At 38.4% G+C, this 17,787-nt stretch overlaps 2 protein-coding genes across 3 annotated transcripts in view; one reads left to right on the top strand and one right to left on the bottom strand.

Annotated features, from left to right (window-relative positions):
* The window catches only part of BAAT (bile acid-CoA:amino acid N-acyltransferase), a 134,401-nt gene that overhangs the window by 37,169 nt on the left and 79,445 nt on the right, over positions 1-17,787 (bottom strand). The gene's annotated exons all lie outside the window — the stretch shown is intronic.
* PLPPR1 (phospholipid phosphatase related 1) overlaps positions 1-17,787 on the top strand; it is a 292,502-nt gene that overhangs the window by 257,487 nt on the left and 17,228 nt on the right. For both annotated transcript variants that reach the window (XM_015436498.4, XM_045373530.3), the window contains one exon: positions 2,777-2,909. In XM_015436498.4, coding sequence (XP_015291984.1) covers positions 2,777-2,909 — 133 coding nt within the window. The remainder of the gene's footprint in view (positions 1-2,776; positions 2,910-17,787) is intronic.

Raw genomic sequence — 17,787 nt, 5'->3', positions numbered from 1 at the left:
AAAGCAGCTTATGACTATTACAATCATCTTAGCCTGTACATTGAATGACTTTCCTATTTTTCAGTGGTTTTTCTGTTTTTTTCTCCCTTCCCCATTTTCTCTCCAATGTCAGTTTGAACCAGCACTGTCCATTTCAAGGTCACATCATCCAGATTTAGGACAATTCCAGGGAAGTTGGTCATGAATTAAGGAGAACTCCAAAAGCCTTGCTGAGCTACAGAGATGCCAAGGGCCTTGTTGCCTATAAGAGCAAGAATCTTTTAAGCCACAGAAAATGTTCAGTCTACTTTCTTTCCTTTTAAATAAAATTCAAATTAAAATTAAAAAGAAAGAGAAGGAACCAATCACATTTCAGATTCCAGGCAGAGGTAGGAGCAAAATTACAAATGTTAATGGCCCTCAACTGGAGGAACTCAGTGTCTTTAGGATGGACTGAGATTTTCCATGTCATGGGGTAAGAACCATAAGAGATGTCTGGATCAAGTACTCTTGGCAGAGGAAGCAAAAGGCCCTCCTGTAAATAAAGATGGCATCTTTTACACATCTAACAAGCAGCAGAGTCTCCTAGCCATGGGATCCATTTGGCATTAGGGATGAAAATTGACTTTCCTAGGGGAGAGAAATCCCCTTCTACCCAGGAGCCTTGGCTTCTTAGCACTTTGTCCTTGTAACGTGTATAAGACCTAAACTGATTTTATAAGATCTTTGTATGTGTTCCTCAGTAGATTATATACTCACGGAGGTTATAAGTCTTTTATCATCTTGGAATCTGCCTCGTCAGTGATATTACAAAGTGCTTTGTAATAATAGTAGTAATAATGATGAAAACAGTGTTAATGCAGTTGTAATTGATTTCATAACAACTTCACCCTCTTATATAATATAGTGCATATTATGGTGATGTTCTAACCAATTCATGCATATGCATATATGAGTGTGTATATTTATTAAACCTATAGACAGACACTGTTATCATGTTTATACAGATAAGTGAGGCATAGAAAGGTTAATTAGTCCAAGGTCATCAGAACTAATAAATCACAAACCCCAGCTTTGAAGCCAAGAAACCCTGACTTCAGAGTTCTCCCTCTTAACCACTACACTTGTCCATGGTAATGACTTAATAAAAATATTTCTAAATATTTCTTAAATTTACTTAATATTGAGAACAGAGAAAACAAAACAGGTTAAATTCAGCATATTTTAAATGCTAAAGACATATGCTGTAAAAGTTTGAGGTAGAACAGTGTAGTGGAAATAGAACTATAGGCCACATTCTAGAGATGCTTCTGATGCTATCTGGCTGTGTGTGTCTGAGTTCCTGAAACCCATAAAGGGAGGCGAACAACTTTATAAATGATTCCAGTTTTGAAATTTTATATTTAATTGCTGTTACCCATGTGCCTTTCATTATGTCATCATCTTTATCCATCTAAACATATATTCCAGCATGATAGGAGAAATATAAGGTATGGGAATTAAAACATTAATAAATTTTCTCTAAAATCACAGGTCTATGTACAGCAAAGAAGATCATCTATGGGGTCACATTCTTCTGGGGAAATGTTAAAATTAGGATGAGGAAAAATCAAAATGGCATATGAATAGTGGGAAGTGTGGACTTTGGAATCCAATTGACGTGTAAACTAATTCCTGTGCCCCCATGCACCATCCATATGCTTTGGAGGGCAAATTACCTAAACTTGCTGAACTTTCACTCCTCAACAGTAAAGCAAGGATAATTAGGCCTACAGGAGGGATTCTTGTGAGCATGAAAATACTATGCTGAAGTGCCTAACACCCAGTATTTAATAGATGATGGTAATTAACATTTTACTCTTCTTTGATGAGTGTCAATCTTCAGTTATGGCAGTGTCATTGTTCATGAAAACTTGTCTCCTGCCAATTCCTTGTTTTAGATGGGAATACACTGTGCTGGGTGCTATAAGGATACTAAAGAATTATTAAGATATAGTCCCTGCTATTAGGGAGCTTCCAATCTACATAAGGGTGTTATGATTTAAAGGGTAATACGTATATTTATTAGTTTTAACAAGAGAGAGATGCCTATAATAAAGAAGGGAGAGTCAACCAGTTCAGGATAGGAGAAATATATCTGAGGAAAATATGATCAAATAAGAATTCAGAATGTAAATAATCATAATGGCACATAATAAAGTAATGCAGTTAAGCAAAGTCCTCACTTAATATTGTGGATAGGTTTTTGGAAACTGCATGTTTAAGCAAAACAATGTGCTATATAACAGAACTAATTTTACCATAGACTAATTGATATAAACAACAGTTAAATTCTTACAGCATAAAGTGTGACATTTCACTTAAAGTTCCAGTTTTCAACAACCTACTGGTATAAAGTGAGGTCTTACTGTAACCTCTTGTGATGTGTGTATATAATGCCTCCGTGGGCACATTGGCCTTCTGAATCATTCCTCATCATTGCAACTCACACAGAAATAAAAAAGAATTCAATCCCAGCATGAACCTTGTCATAAGTTCTATTACAATTTATTTCAATTTGTTTCCATGTGACCTTAGAATTTAATATTATAGGCTGAAACTCTACCTGAAATGATCTATCACTTACCCTAATTCTTTTGAAGTGTTAAATACAAATTACTATCTAATTCAACGTCTCTCCCCAACACCTTTTAAAAGGATTGTGGGTCCTCAACAGTTTTGTTTTGTTTTTAAAGTCATGGGCCTCTCTTATCAAACAAATCTCCAACTTGACATTTCTTAAACATTCCTTCCCTAGATTTTTATTGGTGAGATATCCATGTATTTCATAAAATCAACAAGAGAATCCCTGATTGCTCAGGAGAAAACAATTCTGACCGGAGAATGCTGTTACCTGAACCCCTTACTTCGAAGGATCATAAGATTCACAGGTGAGTACAAGACGGTGCTGAACTAAGCTCTCACATAAAAGTAAAATTACTAAAGGCAATAACTAGATAAAATAAGCTATGGAAGTATCAACATTAAAAGCAAGGGCTGTTTTGGGGATTTTCTAAGAAGTGCAGAAATTGAGCCTGATCCTACTGCCACATCAAATTTTTGACCCTTGAAGTGGTACTTCTTAAATTGTCATGAATGATTTCAACTGATTTTCCCCCCACACAGTAGTTATCTGAGATTCCTCTGGACATACATTTTAATATTGACTGGATATTGCTATACACCTTTTGGCAGAGTCAGGCAAGGGGTTGGGGTGAGGGAGCATCAGGGGACACCAGTAAAATAAATTTAGAAATAATCAAATTTCCTGACAGAGATTTCCCATCCAGTAATTTTGTTATGCAGGGAATTTAACAAAGAGTGGGAAATCTCAGCCATCAGGTTCTTGAAAATAATGCCTTTTCAAAGTTGGAAAACAAATGCTTTTATTAGTGTTCATGATAGAGAATAATGAAGGCATATTCTACATCCCTCCTTCTAGGAATTTTATGAAAAGTGAGGTGCTAGTGATTAATAATTACAGATATGGGAATAAATGTGTATGGGTACAGGTAGGAATGGAGATCTTACAAAGTTCCTACACATTAAGTACTCTATAAATGATAACTATTACAGTATTCTAATGAGATCCTACAAATGCCTACTGACCAGATGTTTAAGGGAGCCATGATACCATTTAGAACAAGAGAACTGACAACTGAGAAAGTGAGGGTCATGCTCTCAACAAGCCTTTTGGTAATCCTTAATCTTTTTTTTTTTTTTTTTTCCTGTTGTAGGAAAGGATTGAATTTCTTCAAGTAATAAGCAAATACTACATCAAAATCAAATATGTAATAACTTGTCTGGTTGGAGTGGAAATGAAAGAAATAGTGCAGTGGGAAACCTAAGAAAATCTTATTTAAGAGAAGTAACCCTTAGCATTAAAATAGTCTCAGGCATTTGATGTTATTTGCAGAATAAAATTTTTGCGGACAATGGAAGTTTGCAATTGGCTTATGGGTATACCCTGGTCAATATGATGCCACTACTGTCTAGTTCACTCATTCTAAACAATGGTTCGTTCCAAAGATGTCCAGAGTTTGATCACTTCCCAGACGGGCAAGATAAGAGATCAAGGGGAAATGAGGAGAGAAGAGAATATTTATTATACAGAACACTGAACTAGACATTTTACATACATTATTTCATGTAATCTACCCAAAACCCTGTATGGTATTTTATTTTATTTTTTAGACAGAGTCTTTTTGTCTCCCCAGGCTGGAGTGCAGTGGCACGATCTCAGCTCACTGCAACCTCCGTCTGCCAGATTCAAGCAATTCTCCTGTCTCAGCCTCCTGAGTAGGTGGGATTACAGGTGCCTGTCCCTAATGGTGGATAATTTTTGTATTTTTAGTAGAGAGGGGTTTCACCATCTTGGCCAGGCTGGTCTTGAACTCCTGACTTCAGGTGATCCACCTGCCTCAGCCTCCCAAAGTGTTGGGATTACAGACATGAGCCACCATGCCCAGCCCCTGTAACGTATTTTATAGTCCTAGTTGTACATATGAAGAATCTTGACAGAAAATGGGGTAAAGTAACTTTTCCCAAGGAGTAACGCATGCACACACACGTACATAATTTGATTCAGGGAAGATTTTATGACCACTGTCCAACCTGCTTCCTGTACATGTAATTACAGCAAGTTATTTAAAACAGAGATTTGTTACAATTAAATTGGAATACCTTTAAAAGTCACTGCTATTTCCCTTGGCAAAGATAAATTACATCTTTTGTGACCCACACACCTGGAGCCGGGTCCAAGGAATAGAAATTTTGACTGGCACTTGTCATTTATATGCAATGGTAGCACAAGTCTCTGTTCATTGAGGGAAGCTAGAAGATCCCTGCCATCCAGGAACCAGTCCTCTAGATTGTCTGTTGTGGTATCTATAACTCCCACTTGAGACACCACATTGTAGTGAGGCATGGTTCAGGAAGACCACTGTTAAAGTAGAAGTTTGTCACCCTGGAGGAGCATCAAATTCCCACTTATAATCAATGACACATTAGTCCATTTGGATCTGTCATAAGCTAATAGAGATCTGGACCTTGGGAGGATAAGCCAGAGACATTCAAATAAGGTGAGCTAGAGTTCAGCATCATGAGATTCTGCTTCTAAAGAAGGGATGCTAGAGCAGAGATAGCCAAAAGGTAACATTTAAACTTTGGAGAATTAGAGGAAACAGCATTGAAAGGTTAGGGGGATTCCTGGGTTTAGAAAAAAAAAAAAAAAAAAAAAAAAAAAAAAGCACTTGCTTCATGCTTTCCCTCTTTTGTTTTTTATGACTCTAGGATCCACCCAGTTGCTCAAGTAAAAAACCTGAGAGACACATTATGCCATCTGGGAACTTGTTAGAAATTCTTAGGCCTCATTCTATACCTGCTAAATCAGAAAATATGGGGATTAAGTCTGATTATTTGTGTTTTCACAAGTCATCCAGGTGATTCTGATGCATGGAAAGTTTGAGCACCACTGGTTTAGGTGATTAAAAGTTCTTGTCTCCCTAAATCTTGTTTTGCAATATCATTGCATTCACCCCAGCCCCACAAAGCTACCATCTGTTGACCATTTTGTAGCTATTGATCTTTTTGAAGCAAAAGTATGAGAAAGTCAATTCTCTGCTTAAAACCTTTCAATAGATTTCTAGTGTTCTTAACATAACCTACAGAGCCCTTCACAATCTGAGGTCCTCACATGTCTCCAGCCTCATCGCCTTTCACAATCTGAGGTCCTCGCATGTCTCCAGCCTCATCCAGAGCCACTCCCTTGTGAGACCCTCTCCCATCATGCTAAACAGCTTCACGTGCCCTCCAAAGGAAAGTGTGATGCCTTGCCTCAGTACCTGTACATGGGCTGCTCCTTCAGCCTACAATATTCTATTGCCACCCTTTCACTTTAGAAGCTGGCCAAACCCTACTCATCTTCAGAATGCTGTTTAGATATTACCTGTTTACCAATCCCATCAACTAGTTGCCTTGTCTTCTAGGCCTCCACTGAGCCTTGCACTTACATCTGTTATAGGCATTTCTCATATTACTATAGTTACTTAAATCTGTTACTCCTATTAATTTGTGATCCCTTGGAAAGCAGAAGTTGTATCTTTTGCATTCCATATCAACAGCATACTTCAAAGTACCTGGCACATAGGTTGCCAAAAAATGATTTTTGAGAGGTGATATGGTTTGGTTTTGTGTCCTCACCCAAATCTCATCTTGAATTGTACTCCCATAATTCCCACATGTTGTGAGAGGGACCTGGTAGGAGATAACCTGAATCATGGGGGTGGTTTCCCCCATACTGTTCTCATGGTAGTGAATAAGTGTCAAAACATCTGATGATTTTATCAGTGGTTTCCGCTTTTGCGTCTTCCTCATTTTCTCTCTTTGCCTGCTGCCATCTATGTAAGATGTGACTTGCTCCTCCTTGCCTTCTGCCATGATTGCGAGGCTTCCCCAGCCACATGAACTGTAAGTTCTTCATTAAACCTCTTTCCTTTGTAAATTGCCCAGCCTTGGGTATGTCTTTATTAGGGTGAATGAAAAGCAAATATAAACTTTGCTAAATCACAGATTTGCCTAGAACTAGTTTCATAAATGCTGATTCTTAAGTATTCATTTGCCTTCTGTTTAATTAACTTTATTACCACTTTCGTCTTAGTCCTAGGAAATTAAAGTGCATAAATAAGGTAATTTCTAAGAGAAAGAGAAGTCTGTTCTGACTTTTCATGTAGGAAGGGTGAAGGAATGGGTCTATTTATCTTGAGAAGGGTAACTTTCTCTGAGTATATGTGAATTTTTTTCACAAGAAAGGGTACTACTTAGAATGAAGACTGTTTAAATGGAAATGTTTTCTTTGGAAAAAAATTAGAGTAAAATAAGGAAGTAATCAAAATGTACTAGAAAAACTTATTTTGAAGAGCTTAGTCTTTTTTCTAGCCCCAAAGCTACCAAAATACATACTACGCAATTGACACTGGAAAATGACAACTGTTTCAGCTAACCATTCTAACGAACCTGAAGTGGCATGACTTTTCTCTTGCAGTTTATGTAATTATTCTACAATCCACTACAAATAGTATTTTCCAAAAAATATCAATTTCACATTGCAAAAAAAGGCCAATAAATTAGTTTTTAAGAAAACAAGGCTTTATGCTGTAAAAGATGAAAAAACTTGGGATTCTAATACAATTCTGGTAAAAGTAAATTGATATTTAACCCTTTCTGCATTGCAATTTGACAGTGTTTTTCAATAAACTTACAAATAATGGTCTTTTTTTTAACCCTAATGAAACAATCAGAAATGTAGATTAATTTTTGTGGACTAAAATTATTTTATAAGTTAGATATCTCTAATTTTTGAAAAGAAATAATGCTGCCATTTTAAGTTGCAACCTCAGAAAATGGTATTAAGAATTTTTCATGTAGAATATTCATGATATGTGAAGTCAAAACACTATGAATCCGTAATTGTTTTTAAATAAAAAGAATACAACATTATGTAAGTGTATATGTGTATTTGTGTGTGTGTTATCCATAGCAAAGAGACTGAAGGGAAATACACTAAAAATTAGCTGTTGTCACTTCTGAATTGTAGGATAATGAGCAAATTGGGCAAATAATTTTTGGCTTTCTAATGTTCTGTAATTTTAATTTTTTATCATGAATATGTGTACTTTTAGAAATCAGAAAAAGAACTAAAGATAATTTTTTTAAAGAGTGAGGGCAAAATAAAGACCATCTAGAAGGATGGCCAAGTTCTCTAACATAGTCTGCAGTGTGGATAGAAAAGCAAAAATGTCAACTTGCTTCTCTAATTCTTTGTCTCTGTGTGGCATGGATTTGAAGGTTAGGCTTCTGCTTCACCCCACGGATCCAAATTAAGTTTTAAATAAGACAATGGCAAGAATAGTGAAGTCAAAGAGAAAACATTCAAATTCAACCATCTCCTCCTTTAGCAAATGCTAATGGTGTTGACTTTGACAGAGAGTATTAAATTCCTTTGATTCACAAATCCAACAATAAATTTTTTCCCCAAGGTTCTCATTATAAGAAGGCTGCCTGTCCTCCCAGGTTTTCAGCATAAAACATCATAGCTAAACTTCTCTATCCACTTCCTTCTAAACCATTGTATATTTGTATAATGTGGGAAGGGAGGAAAGGAACTGGCTAAACTAACAGATTTTACCTATACTTTATAAAAACAAATGTAATCAAATTAGTAACATGTATGAAGACTCCTCTCTCTCATTTTTTCCTTCTTCATTTCTTTTACTTTATACCATTTCCTTTGCTACTACATTACATTGCATAGTAACAGCAATACAGATTTATGTTCTTGAGAGAGTTAAACGTCCACATTTCTTTTTCAGTGGCAATGACTAAATAAGTTACATTTTCAAAAACAAAAAATACGAAGTTCAGTTAAATTCTGTTCACATATATACTTGCATAATTTTTGTAAATATCAATTATTAAATAGTAAATATTTAATATTGAAAAGTAATGAATAGGCAGCATTAGAATTTGATGAGGGTTTTTGGTTTACCATATAGAAGGAAAACTAAATTAACTTTCCCTTCCTGAATAGCTGCTTTGAGTTAATTAAAAAACTGATCCAAATATGCCAACATTTGACTATTCACACCTAAAATAGCTTGTCATTCAGAGCTATTCATTATAGTCTTTTCATTTGGGGTCACACAGTTGATCCATTATTACTTCTAATAAAAATTTAATTAAATACCAACCAAGTCTTCTGCCATTCAGGTCGGGTCCGAGGATTAGGTAGCACTGGACAGACTAAAAGGTGCCATGGTAAACAGCTAATTCATGTAATGGTAATTAATTTCCGTAAATCAAGTGTGGTCTAAGTGAAAGCATGAATATTTTAAATGCAGTTTCAAAGGTCATGGCGTTTATGGTTGTAAGAATTGATACCCTGGGACAAGCTTAATGTCAGCCTTTTTGAGAACTAGAAAATCCTCAATTTTGAAAGTCATTTAAATGTACTGTATCAGAAAAAAGACTTTATTTGATTCGATTAGTCTATTTCTGTTTGCATTCAGTATTATAGTTAAAATACAGCTGGAGGGCTGGTCATGTTCTTTCAACCTTCAATGAAATACTCATTGAGCACCTACGAGATGTTAGGTACAGATTAAGGTGTTGAGAATATATGAGTGAACCAAATGCAAATGTGCCCTCTTTCAGTTTATAGTCTGATAGAAAAAGCCAGACACTAAACAAAATAAATTATAGTGTTAGAAGATAAGTGGTACAGAGAAAAATAACTAGGGAAAGGAAATAGGGAGTTTGTGGTGGCAGATATATAACTTTAAATGGAAAGGGGAGGCTGTCATACCATGAGAATTGTCGAGTTGGCAGTGAATCCATAGCAGGACAGACCAATCAAGACAGGGTTGATCCCAGGGAACTAGATGCCCAGGGAACCAGGCCAGCTCCATGTGCTGACCAAGGAAGTTCAAGCTGCCCAGGTAGTCTAAAGATAAGTGACAGTGCCCAGGCACCCAACTTCCTTTCTGAGCCATGAGTCTAGACCATAAAAGAAAAATGTCAAGAGCAAGGCAGGACATGGGCCTATAAGTAGATGGAGATAATTTCTAGAACTCAGCAACAGGAACCATAGTTGAAGCTCAGGTACACAGGTCAAGAGGAAAGAGCCAGGAAGAATGTTAAGGGAAAAAAATGGAACTCCTGTTTCTGGACCACATAAGCAGCCAAGCCACTAGACTTAGAGACTAAGATGTTTGCTACTTCCTACTGGGGACCAGGATTGGGCTTGTGACTGGGATTCAAGGACGCAGGGAAGGAAAGATGCTGAAGCTGGTACCATGACTGGCCTAGAAGGCATAGCCAGGGAGCAACCTTTGCTTGGGTCTCAAGAAATTGTGATGAGGTTGCTTTTGTTTCCTCTGCTCAGTGCAGGGACTGATTCTATTCCCCTTTGAATGTCAACCTTGGTGAGCCAGAATATTACAGATCTGAACAAAACTCCTACCCTAGAACTCCATAGATTACCCTAATCATCAAGAGGAAAGTTATTGAGTCATATGAGACTCTAGTGATACTTTTCTGAGGGTCCTCCTTAGCATTAGTGTTTAGAGGCTGGACTACAATAAAGGACTGAGCAGAAAACTGCTTTCTCTAGCACTTTGCAGGTTAGACAATGCAAATTCATGACACTACAGTGAACTCAATTGCTGTAAAGCAGTGTTTCTTACCCTCTGCACTATCGATATTCTCTGCCAGATAATTCTTTTTTTGTGTAGAAGTAGAATACTGACTTGTGTGCATTGTATTGATACGATGTTTAGTAGTACCTCTGGCCTCTATTCACCAAATGCCAATAGCACTCACTCCTCCACTAGTGGCAATCAAAAATGTCTCCAAACATTACATAAGTTCCCTGGGGCGGGGTCACCCTCAGCTGACAATGACTTTTGTAAAGGTTTTTAAGTATATTTCAAAAACTTTTAAGAAGTTGTACAATATCTTGCATAACAAAAATATTCATATAACAAAATTAGGCACTAATTGATGACTCAACAGTTAGTAAAGAGTAGTTTCAAAGCTTTCTATAACAACTTTTTTAAAGTAGTGTGTATTTTGGAGGCAACTTATTTATTTTTATTTTCTGAAACAGGGTCTTACTCTGTCACCCAGGCTGGAGTGCAGTAGCATGATCACAGCTCATTGCAGCCTTGACCTTCCAGGCTCAAGCAATCCTCCTACCTCAGCCTCCTGAGTAGACGGGAGCACAGGCACACACTGCCTTGCCCAGCTAATTTTAAATTATTATTTGTAGAGACAGGGTCTCCCTGTGTTGCTGAGGTTGTCTTGAACTCCTGGGCTTGAGGCCTTCCAGGGTATTGATATTATAGGTGTGAGCAGAAACAATTTAAGTTATTCCATTAGAACATAATGAAAGTGTTTAGGAAATGCATCAAGCAGAGGGCAACAGCACCAGATCTCAGTGTCTGTAAGTCACGAACCATGCTGGCAGCTGCCCATGGGGGTTTGATGCTGATCTTCTTGTAGGAATGGACGTAGATTCAGATCATCAGCTTCAGCTTTAGAAACTTATAAACATGGAATCACAAAAGCCAAATTTGAAGTCCTCAAAAAATCCACGCCTCGATATTCCTGTATTTTGATATCTCTTGGTAGCTACATTTTTTTTATCCACATTTAGTTTGTATCCAGGGCATATTTTCTAGACTTACTTGCATGTACATGTTCCATTCCACTTTAAAGTCACCATGGCCTCTGGCAAAGTTTTATGTTTTCCTCTCTATTAAGCAGCATTTGGAATTATACTGCCTAGAGGGACCGAGAAGATATTTAGAGGCTAGGTGGCGAGAGAGAAGGCTTATATTTGTGAGATAAAGCACTGGGGAATTGTCCTGTCAAAGGAGTAAAGAGGACATTCTTGAGATAAAATCCTGTTAAGAAGTCGAGTAATTTTATGCTTTGAAGAAGTAAAAATGTATTTGTTCGTTCTTTTTGTTTATAGAAATAATTAGTGGGCTTTCTAGTTGATTACTCGTCACCTTTATTAAGTAATTATCCTTCATCTTCACTTATCATGAGTAATTACAATGACAAATACAGGTTTTGGTTTTTTTTTTTAAAACCACCAGCTTATTGCGTTGTAAAAGGTGCTTTATTAATGCAAAGGATGAATAACTGAGTCAAATATTTGTTTCAGGTTGTTACAACTGTAGGTTTCTTATCTCTTTCCTGCATTTAAAAAATAATTTTATAATCAATTTATAACCACTTCCCTTAGTTACATCTGCTTCTCTCAGTTATAACAGCAATATCAATAAAGGTCTCACAATTTACAAAGTGTTTTTACAACTGTTTTTTATGAATTCAATAATCACCCTGTGATATAAAGACTACTTATAATTCATTTTAATAGATAAAGTAACTAGGTTCAGATTAATTGACTTAAATAAAATCTATTCTTATGATCTCAACCATCCAATCAAGACAAGCAGGCTGTTGTCAGCCTTTGGTGTTTGTGCAGTATCTATGCGAGAAAGAGACCACGGCATTGCCCTGTAAACACCTGAAATTTACCATCCAAGGAACTGATATATTTGATTTTGTCAGAAACTTATTTTTGAAGCACAATATGTAAGGCATATGGATCACTTTGCACCAATTGTGTTTGTGTCATACTAGAAAAAAGTCAGATTCATTGCTAAAGTGATGAGAAAAGTGCCTTATTCAAATGACATATCATAGATATTCCATCATCTTCCTTTTGGAGAATTGACTACAAAATTGAAGAACTCTTATTCTGTTGTGGCAAGTGCAATACATTTCACAAGAGACATGCTATAAAGTCCTTGCCTCTTCTCAATGCTGTGTGTGTGCGTGTGTGTGTGTGTGCATGTGCGTGCTCCCAAGCATAAGCTAAAATATCTTTATGGTCGGATGCTTATCCATATGTATGTTAATACATGGATAAATAAACTGAGAGAATTATGATTAAGAGTATAGACTCTGGAGCCTGTTAGGTTTCTAACCCAAGCTCCTCTACTTACTAGCTGTGTGACCTTGGTCAAGTTAATTGACTTCTCTGTATCTCAATTTCCTCATCTGTAAAATGTAAAGATAATAGCATCTACCTCAAAGTCGTGGTGAGCATTAGGTGATCTAATATTGCAAAGCACTTAGAACAATACCTTGTATGTACTAAGCACAGCATATTAGCTATCGTTGTTATTACCTGGTATCCATGGCAGTCATAGTTAAAGATCTCATCAGGTCAGTACACCTTTATAAGGAAATGGGATGAACATGGTAACCTCAGATAAATTATCTTCAGAGGAAACTTCCAGTTTGAATAAAGCATGTTAATGAGAAAGCATTTTACCACTTTTCCTTTTCCTAAAGAAACTGTGGTTTCCTGAAGGAATCGTCTTCAATAGTTGAATTGAGGTACCTTGGCAAAAATGGAACTAGATTGAGATTTTCTACTGGGGATCCTGATGTGGAAAAGAAAAAGCAAAAGTGAACTGTATGTGTTTCTTTAATCTTGTGTTCCATTTCCAATGGTGTTTTGATGAAAGATGTGATCTAGACTAAGAGCTGGTGGTTGCATCAGAATGTGGCTGGGGAAACAGTGTAAGAATTCCTTAGGTATTCCTCTTACAGTGTCAAAATGGCACTGGTAGACCCCTGCCATTTGCTTGTACTTGTCTGTGTGGGATAAGATTTTTCATCATTTTTTTCTACCAAAACAGAGGCTAGAAGCTGATGGGAGGCCACGTTTTCTCATTTTGTGGACATCATGGTAGAAAAGCTACCACAAAGAGATGCTCAAAGCTGGTTAGATTTTGAAAAAGAGAAAATGTTCAAATATCCTCAACATCACACAACATGCTACTACTTTCACTATCTTTCATGACATCATTTTACCATAGAGAAACAAAAGAACAGACCTCTTTTAACAGTTTTTTGTTTTGTTTTTTTGTTTTTGGTTTTTGCAACAGTCTCGCCCCATTGCCCAGGCTGGAGTGCAGTTGTGCAATCTTGGCTCACTGCAACCTCCGCCTCCCAAGTTCAAGTGATTCTCCTGCCTCAGCCTCCTGAGTAGCTGGGATTACAGGTGCCCAGCACCACTGGCTAATTTTTGTATTTGTAGTAAAGATGGGGTTTCACCATGCTGGCCAGGCTGGTCTCGAACTCCTGGCCTTAAGGTATTACAGGGACAAGCCACTGTGGCCACAGGTTTGTTTGTTTTTGTTTTGTTTTGTTTGGTGGTGGTGGTGTTTGAGAAAGAGTTTTACTCTTTTTGCCCAGGCTGGAGTGCAATGGCACTATCTCAGCTCACTGCAACCTCTGCCTCCCAGGTTCAAGCAATTCTGTCTCAGCCTCCTGAGTAGCTGGGATTACAGGCATGTGTCACCACACCTGGCTAATTTAGTATTTTTAGTAGAGACTGGGTTTCACCCTATTGGTTAGGCTGGTCTTGAACTCCTGAGCTCAGGTGACCCGCCTACCTCGGCTTCCCAAAGTGCTGGGATTACAGGCATGAGCCACCGTGCCTGGCCAACAATATTTGATAAGAGATTGAGAATGAATGTTAAGGAAAGTAGGAAGGGGTGGCACAAGCTGCAGTTCAGACTAAGCAACTGCCCACAGAGTAGCTTTTCAACATAGGTGCAGAGTATTGTTGGCAACTTAATCCAGATAAATTGTTTTTATGTCTTTTTCACTATTCTTTTTTAAATTTCCATGTGTTAGTTTCCCCACATGAAAATATATAGGAGTTTTTATGTGCCCACATGTTAATACCGAAACTGACAACCATTGTAATTTCTCAGGATCAGAAATAGAGACATTTCTAAAATATGCACGTCTCAATAAAACTACCCATCAGTACACTTCCCAAGTTCATCATGACTTTAGTTTCCTGTGCTTCACATACATCTCCAATAAAAAGTATTTGTTGTGTATGACATAGATCTCCATACTCTAAGGTTTTTTTATTCTCACTGCATTAGAATAGAGAATGCTTTCATTTGTGAATTATGATTTACAGTTTTCCAATTCATGAGACACTTATGAAGTCCCAGTTTTTAATGATCACTTATGTTCTAGTTGTCTAGCACTATGCCTGACTTTGTGAATTTTATAAAAAGGAGATATGCGGATCACAAGGTCAGGAAATCGAGACCATCCTGGCTAACATGGTGAAACCCCGTCTCTACTAAAAATACAAAAAACTAGCCGGGCGAGGTGGCGGGCGCCTGTAGTCCCAGCTACTCGGGAGGCTGAGGCAGGAGAATGGCGTAAACCCGGGAGGCGGAGCTTGCAGTGAGCTGAGATCCGGCCACTGCACTCCAGCCTGGGCGACAGAGCGAGACTCCATCTCAAAAAAAAAAAAAAAAAAAAAAAAAGGAGATATGATCCCTGCAACTTACATGCTATATGGTTTGCTGTCAACTCTATGTTCTCTGAAATCATGGATGTAAGGCACCAACATGAATTAGAAAATATGGACAAGTTTCTATGCTCTTTTATCCTCTTCCATTACTTTCTACAGTTTCTTCAGCAGTTCATTCATTGATCCCACAATTATCTGTTAAATGTTTACTATGTGCCGAGTTTGATGCTAGGTGCTGGGAATACAATGATGAGCAAAAACAAATGTGTTCCTGGCTGTATGTAATAAAGCCTGCATATTCAACAATTCTAATGTGACAGATGGAAATTATTGAATAATCTATGCAAGTGTAAAGTTCCTACTGAAACAAGAAATATGAAAGAAGAGAATAATGGTACCATACTAGTCTAAAACAGGAGATTTTTCCAAGGTCCCATGTGATCTATGATTATTTCTCGCTATTTACTCTTAAATGGGGCTAGACCTATGCATGCTCTGTTCATCAACAGAAGTGTGACTTGCTCTTGGCCAGCTTTTCAGAGTTACATCTTGAAAGCAGATGTACGCAGCCCCAAGTCCAATCCCTAGTTAGCAGGCTTCCTACTAGAGCTCCTCAGCTCCAAGGAACTAGCATCTGCTGTCCTCACTGTGTGGCTCATTGGTGCTCTATAGGGCGTGCACAAAGCTGCTATAGCCAGCAGCAGCGATGCTCTCCAGAAGACGTGAATCTAGTCCTCTCAGAATGCGAAATGCCAGTGCCTGTGCCCCTGCCGCCTCCTGCCGAGTTCTTGTCCAGGAGTGTCTCTCTAAATACAGTTAGAAAAAAATAGGTAAGAGAGGAGAGTCTTAGGCAAATTCAGAGCGAACTCATCCAGTGGGGAGACAGAAGCCTTGTTTTCTGGGGAGTCTAAATCCTGGATCTCAGAGTCAGGGGCCCGATAGTACAAGAGATAGAAAACCTTTCCCCAGGTTTTCTCCTGCAGTCTCTGTAGTCTGTCTTCTGAGGAGAAGCTTGAGTTTTCCATGACGTAAAAGAGTGTGTGTGTGTGTGTGCGCGCGCGTGCACGCGCATGCATGAGTGTGTGTGTGTGTAAGAGAGACAGAGAGATTAAACATACTCCATATGAAGGTTATCGACAGTGAACTCCTCTCACTTATCCTTCAGTTTGGCGTCAGTTGTTGGCAAAGTTTCCATCTTTTTTCACTGTCCTCATGTATGATTTTAGTGGACAATTGAGAGATGATCCATCAGAAGCTGTCAGCAAAGTGCCTTTTTGACTGGAGAATTACACATTTATAATTTAGTATGCAACATTTGGCCTTCAGTTTTGAGGCTCTACCCAAGGTCCCAGACTTTCAGGGCTTAAAAGGAACATGGTCCTTCCTTTGCTCACCCCACCAACCCCTGCTACTTGTTACTCTGTTGCATGCATCTAGACTTCCTAATGAAGGTCTGCTGTGTGGACAGCACTGAGCAGTCTGGTTCTGTACTTTTCCCAGTTCTGAAGGGATCCTGGAATGAGCCCTATTATTGTTTGTCAGTAGGCCAATTATTGATGGCTTTGAAGATCCCCATCATGTGTGTTTCCTGGTTCTGTCACTGTTTCTACTACATTCTTGGTGGAGTCAAGGGCTGCAGTCCTGCGCTGAGTCCACAGCAGGAATAGGGTCACAGAATTTCACTCCATGTCCTAAACCACTAGGGATCAAAGATCCTAACTTGTCCAAAGACATCCTATCTGAGATCAGATGGGGTCCAGGTAAAACCCTGAGAAAAAAAGTAAGAGACTTTAACACCTTCATCATTCTCTTTCTTCATCCTTTGTTTAGCCCAGCGTGCATCCATTACGTTCTTTTAGGCCACAAAGAGCTCAGGTTTCCTTAGACAATCCATGTTACTGGGACATGATCATGGCCATCAGCAGCAGACACCAAGTTTTTTGTCCTTCCTCCAAGCCTCTTAACTAATTTGACCCTTCCTTGGCCATTGCTAATGCAGTTACCCTGTGCTGTGGTGCCAAGCTGGATGTGAAAGTTCTCTAAGAGGTTTGTAGGGTTCCCAATCTACACTCCAGCAGGAAGACAATGCCCTTTGTCCACATTTCCAAAAAACCCTTCTGGAGATTTACATTTCCCAGACCCTAAGGCTTGACACCAGCCTGAGGCAGGGAGCCTGGAAGTACCTCTTTACTCCTGTAATCAGACCAGGCAGGACTCCAGCTCCTCCTGTGACACCCACATCTGCTTCCTCCCCTACTCTGCAGTTGATTTCAGAAACTTCCTAAGACTGTCTTGCCCTCTGGGTTATAGCTCTTGATCTTCCAAACCAAGCATATTCAGATTTCTGAACACAGCCACAGCAATCACAACAAGCACATAGCTCTGGCAAATCAAAAATGCTTTACTTTTGGACTTTTGTGTCTGTTGTAAATTGGAAGATCCATTCAAAAACATAATCGGCTTCTCTGAAGGAAGAAACATCACAGATGGAGCAGAGCCTTAAGATAAATAGAACCATCTGACGGGTTGCTGGGTTATGGAAATGAAAAATATCTATTAAAAAATATGATCTCACCTGAAGAATTTTAGATGCCAAACCAAGATACAGAGACATTTTTAAAACATCTTCAAATCATGCCTTGCAATACTGGAGACTAAGCGGTGTTTCATCTGACTCTAAGGGCAAGAGTAGCTGTTTTTAGCTTCTGAGGCTTGTAAAAATACACACAAGGAGCTCAGGGTTAAGTAACAGAAAGATGGCCTGAGTTCCTTTAGAAAAGCCCTGTATGATCTGACATGGTCTGTGAGTCACCAGTGCAGGTTCCATCATGCTTTGTTGCTGTGGC

Source organism: Macaca fascicularis, chromosome 15 (assembly GCF_037993035.2).
Source record: "Macaca fascicularis isolate 582-1 chromosome 15, T2T-MFA8v1.1".
NCBI lineage: Eukaryota > Metazoa > Chordata > Mammalia > Primates > Cercopithecidae > Macaca > Macaca fascicularis.
Note: the sequence above shows the minus strand (reverse complement) of the source record. Positions and strands in the feature narration are given on the sequence as shown.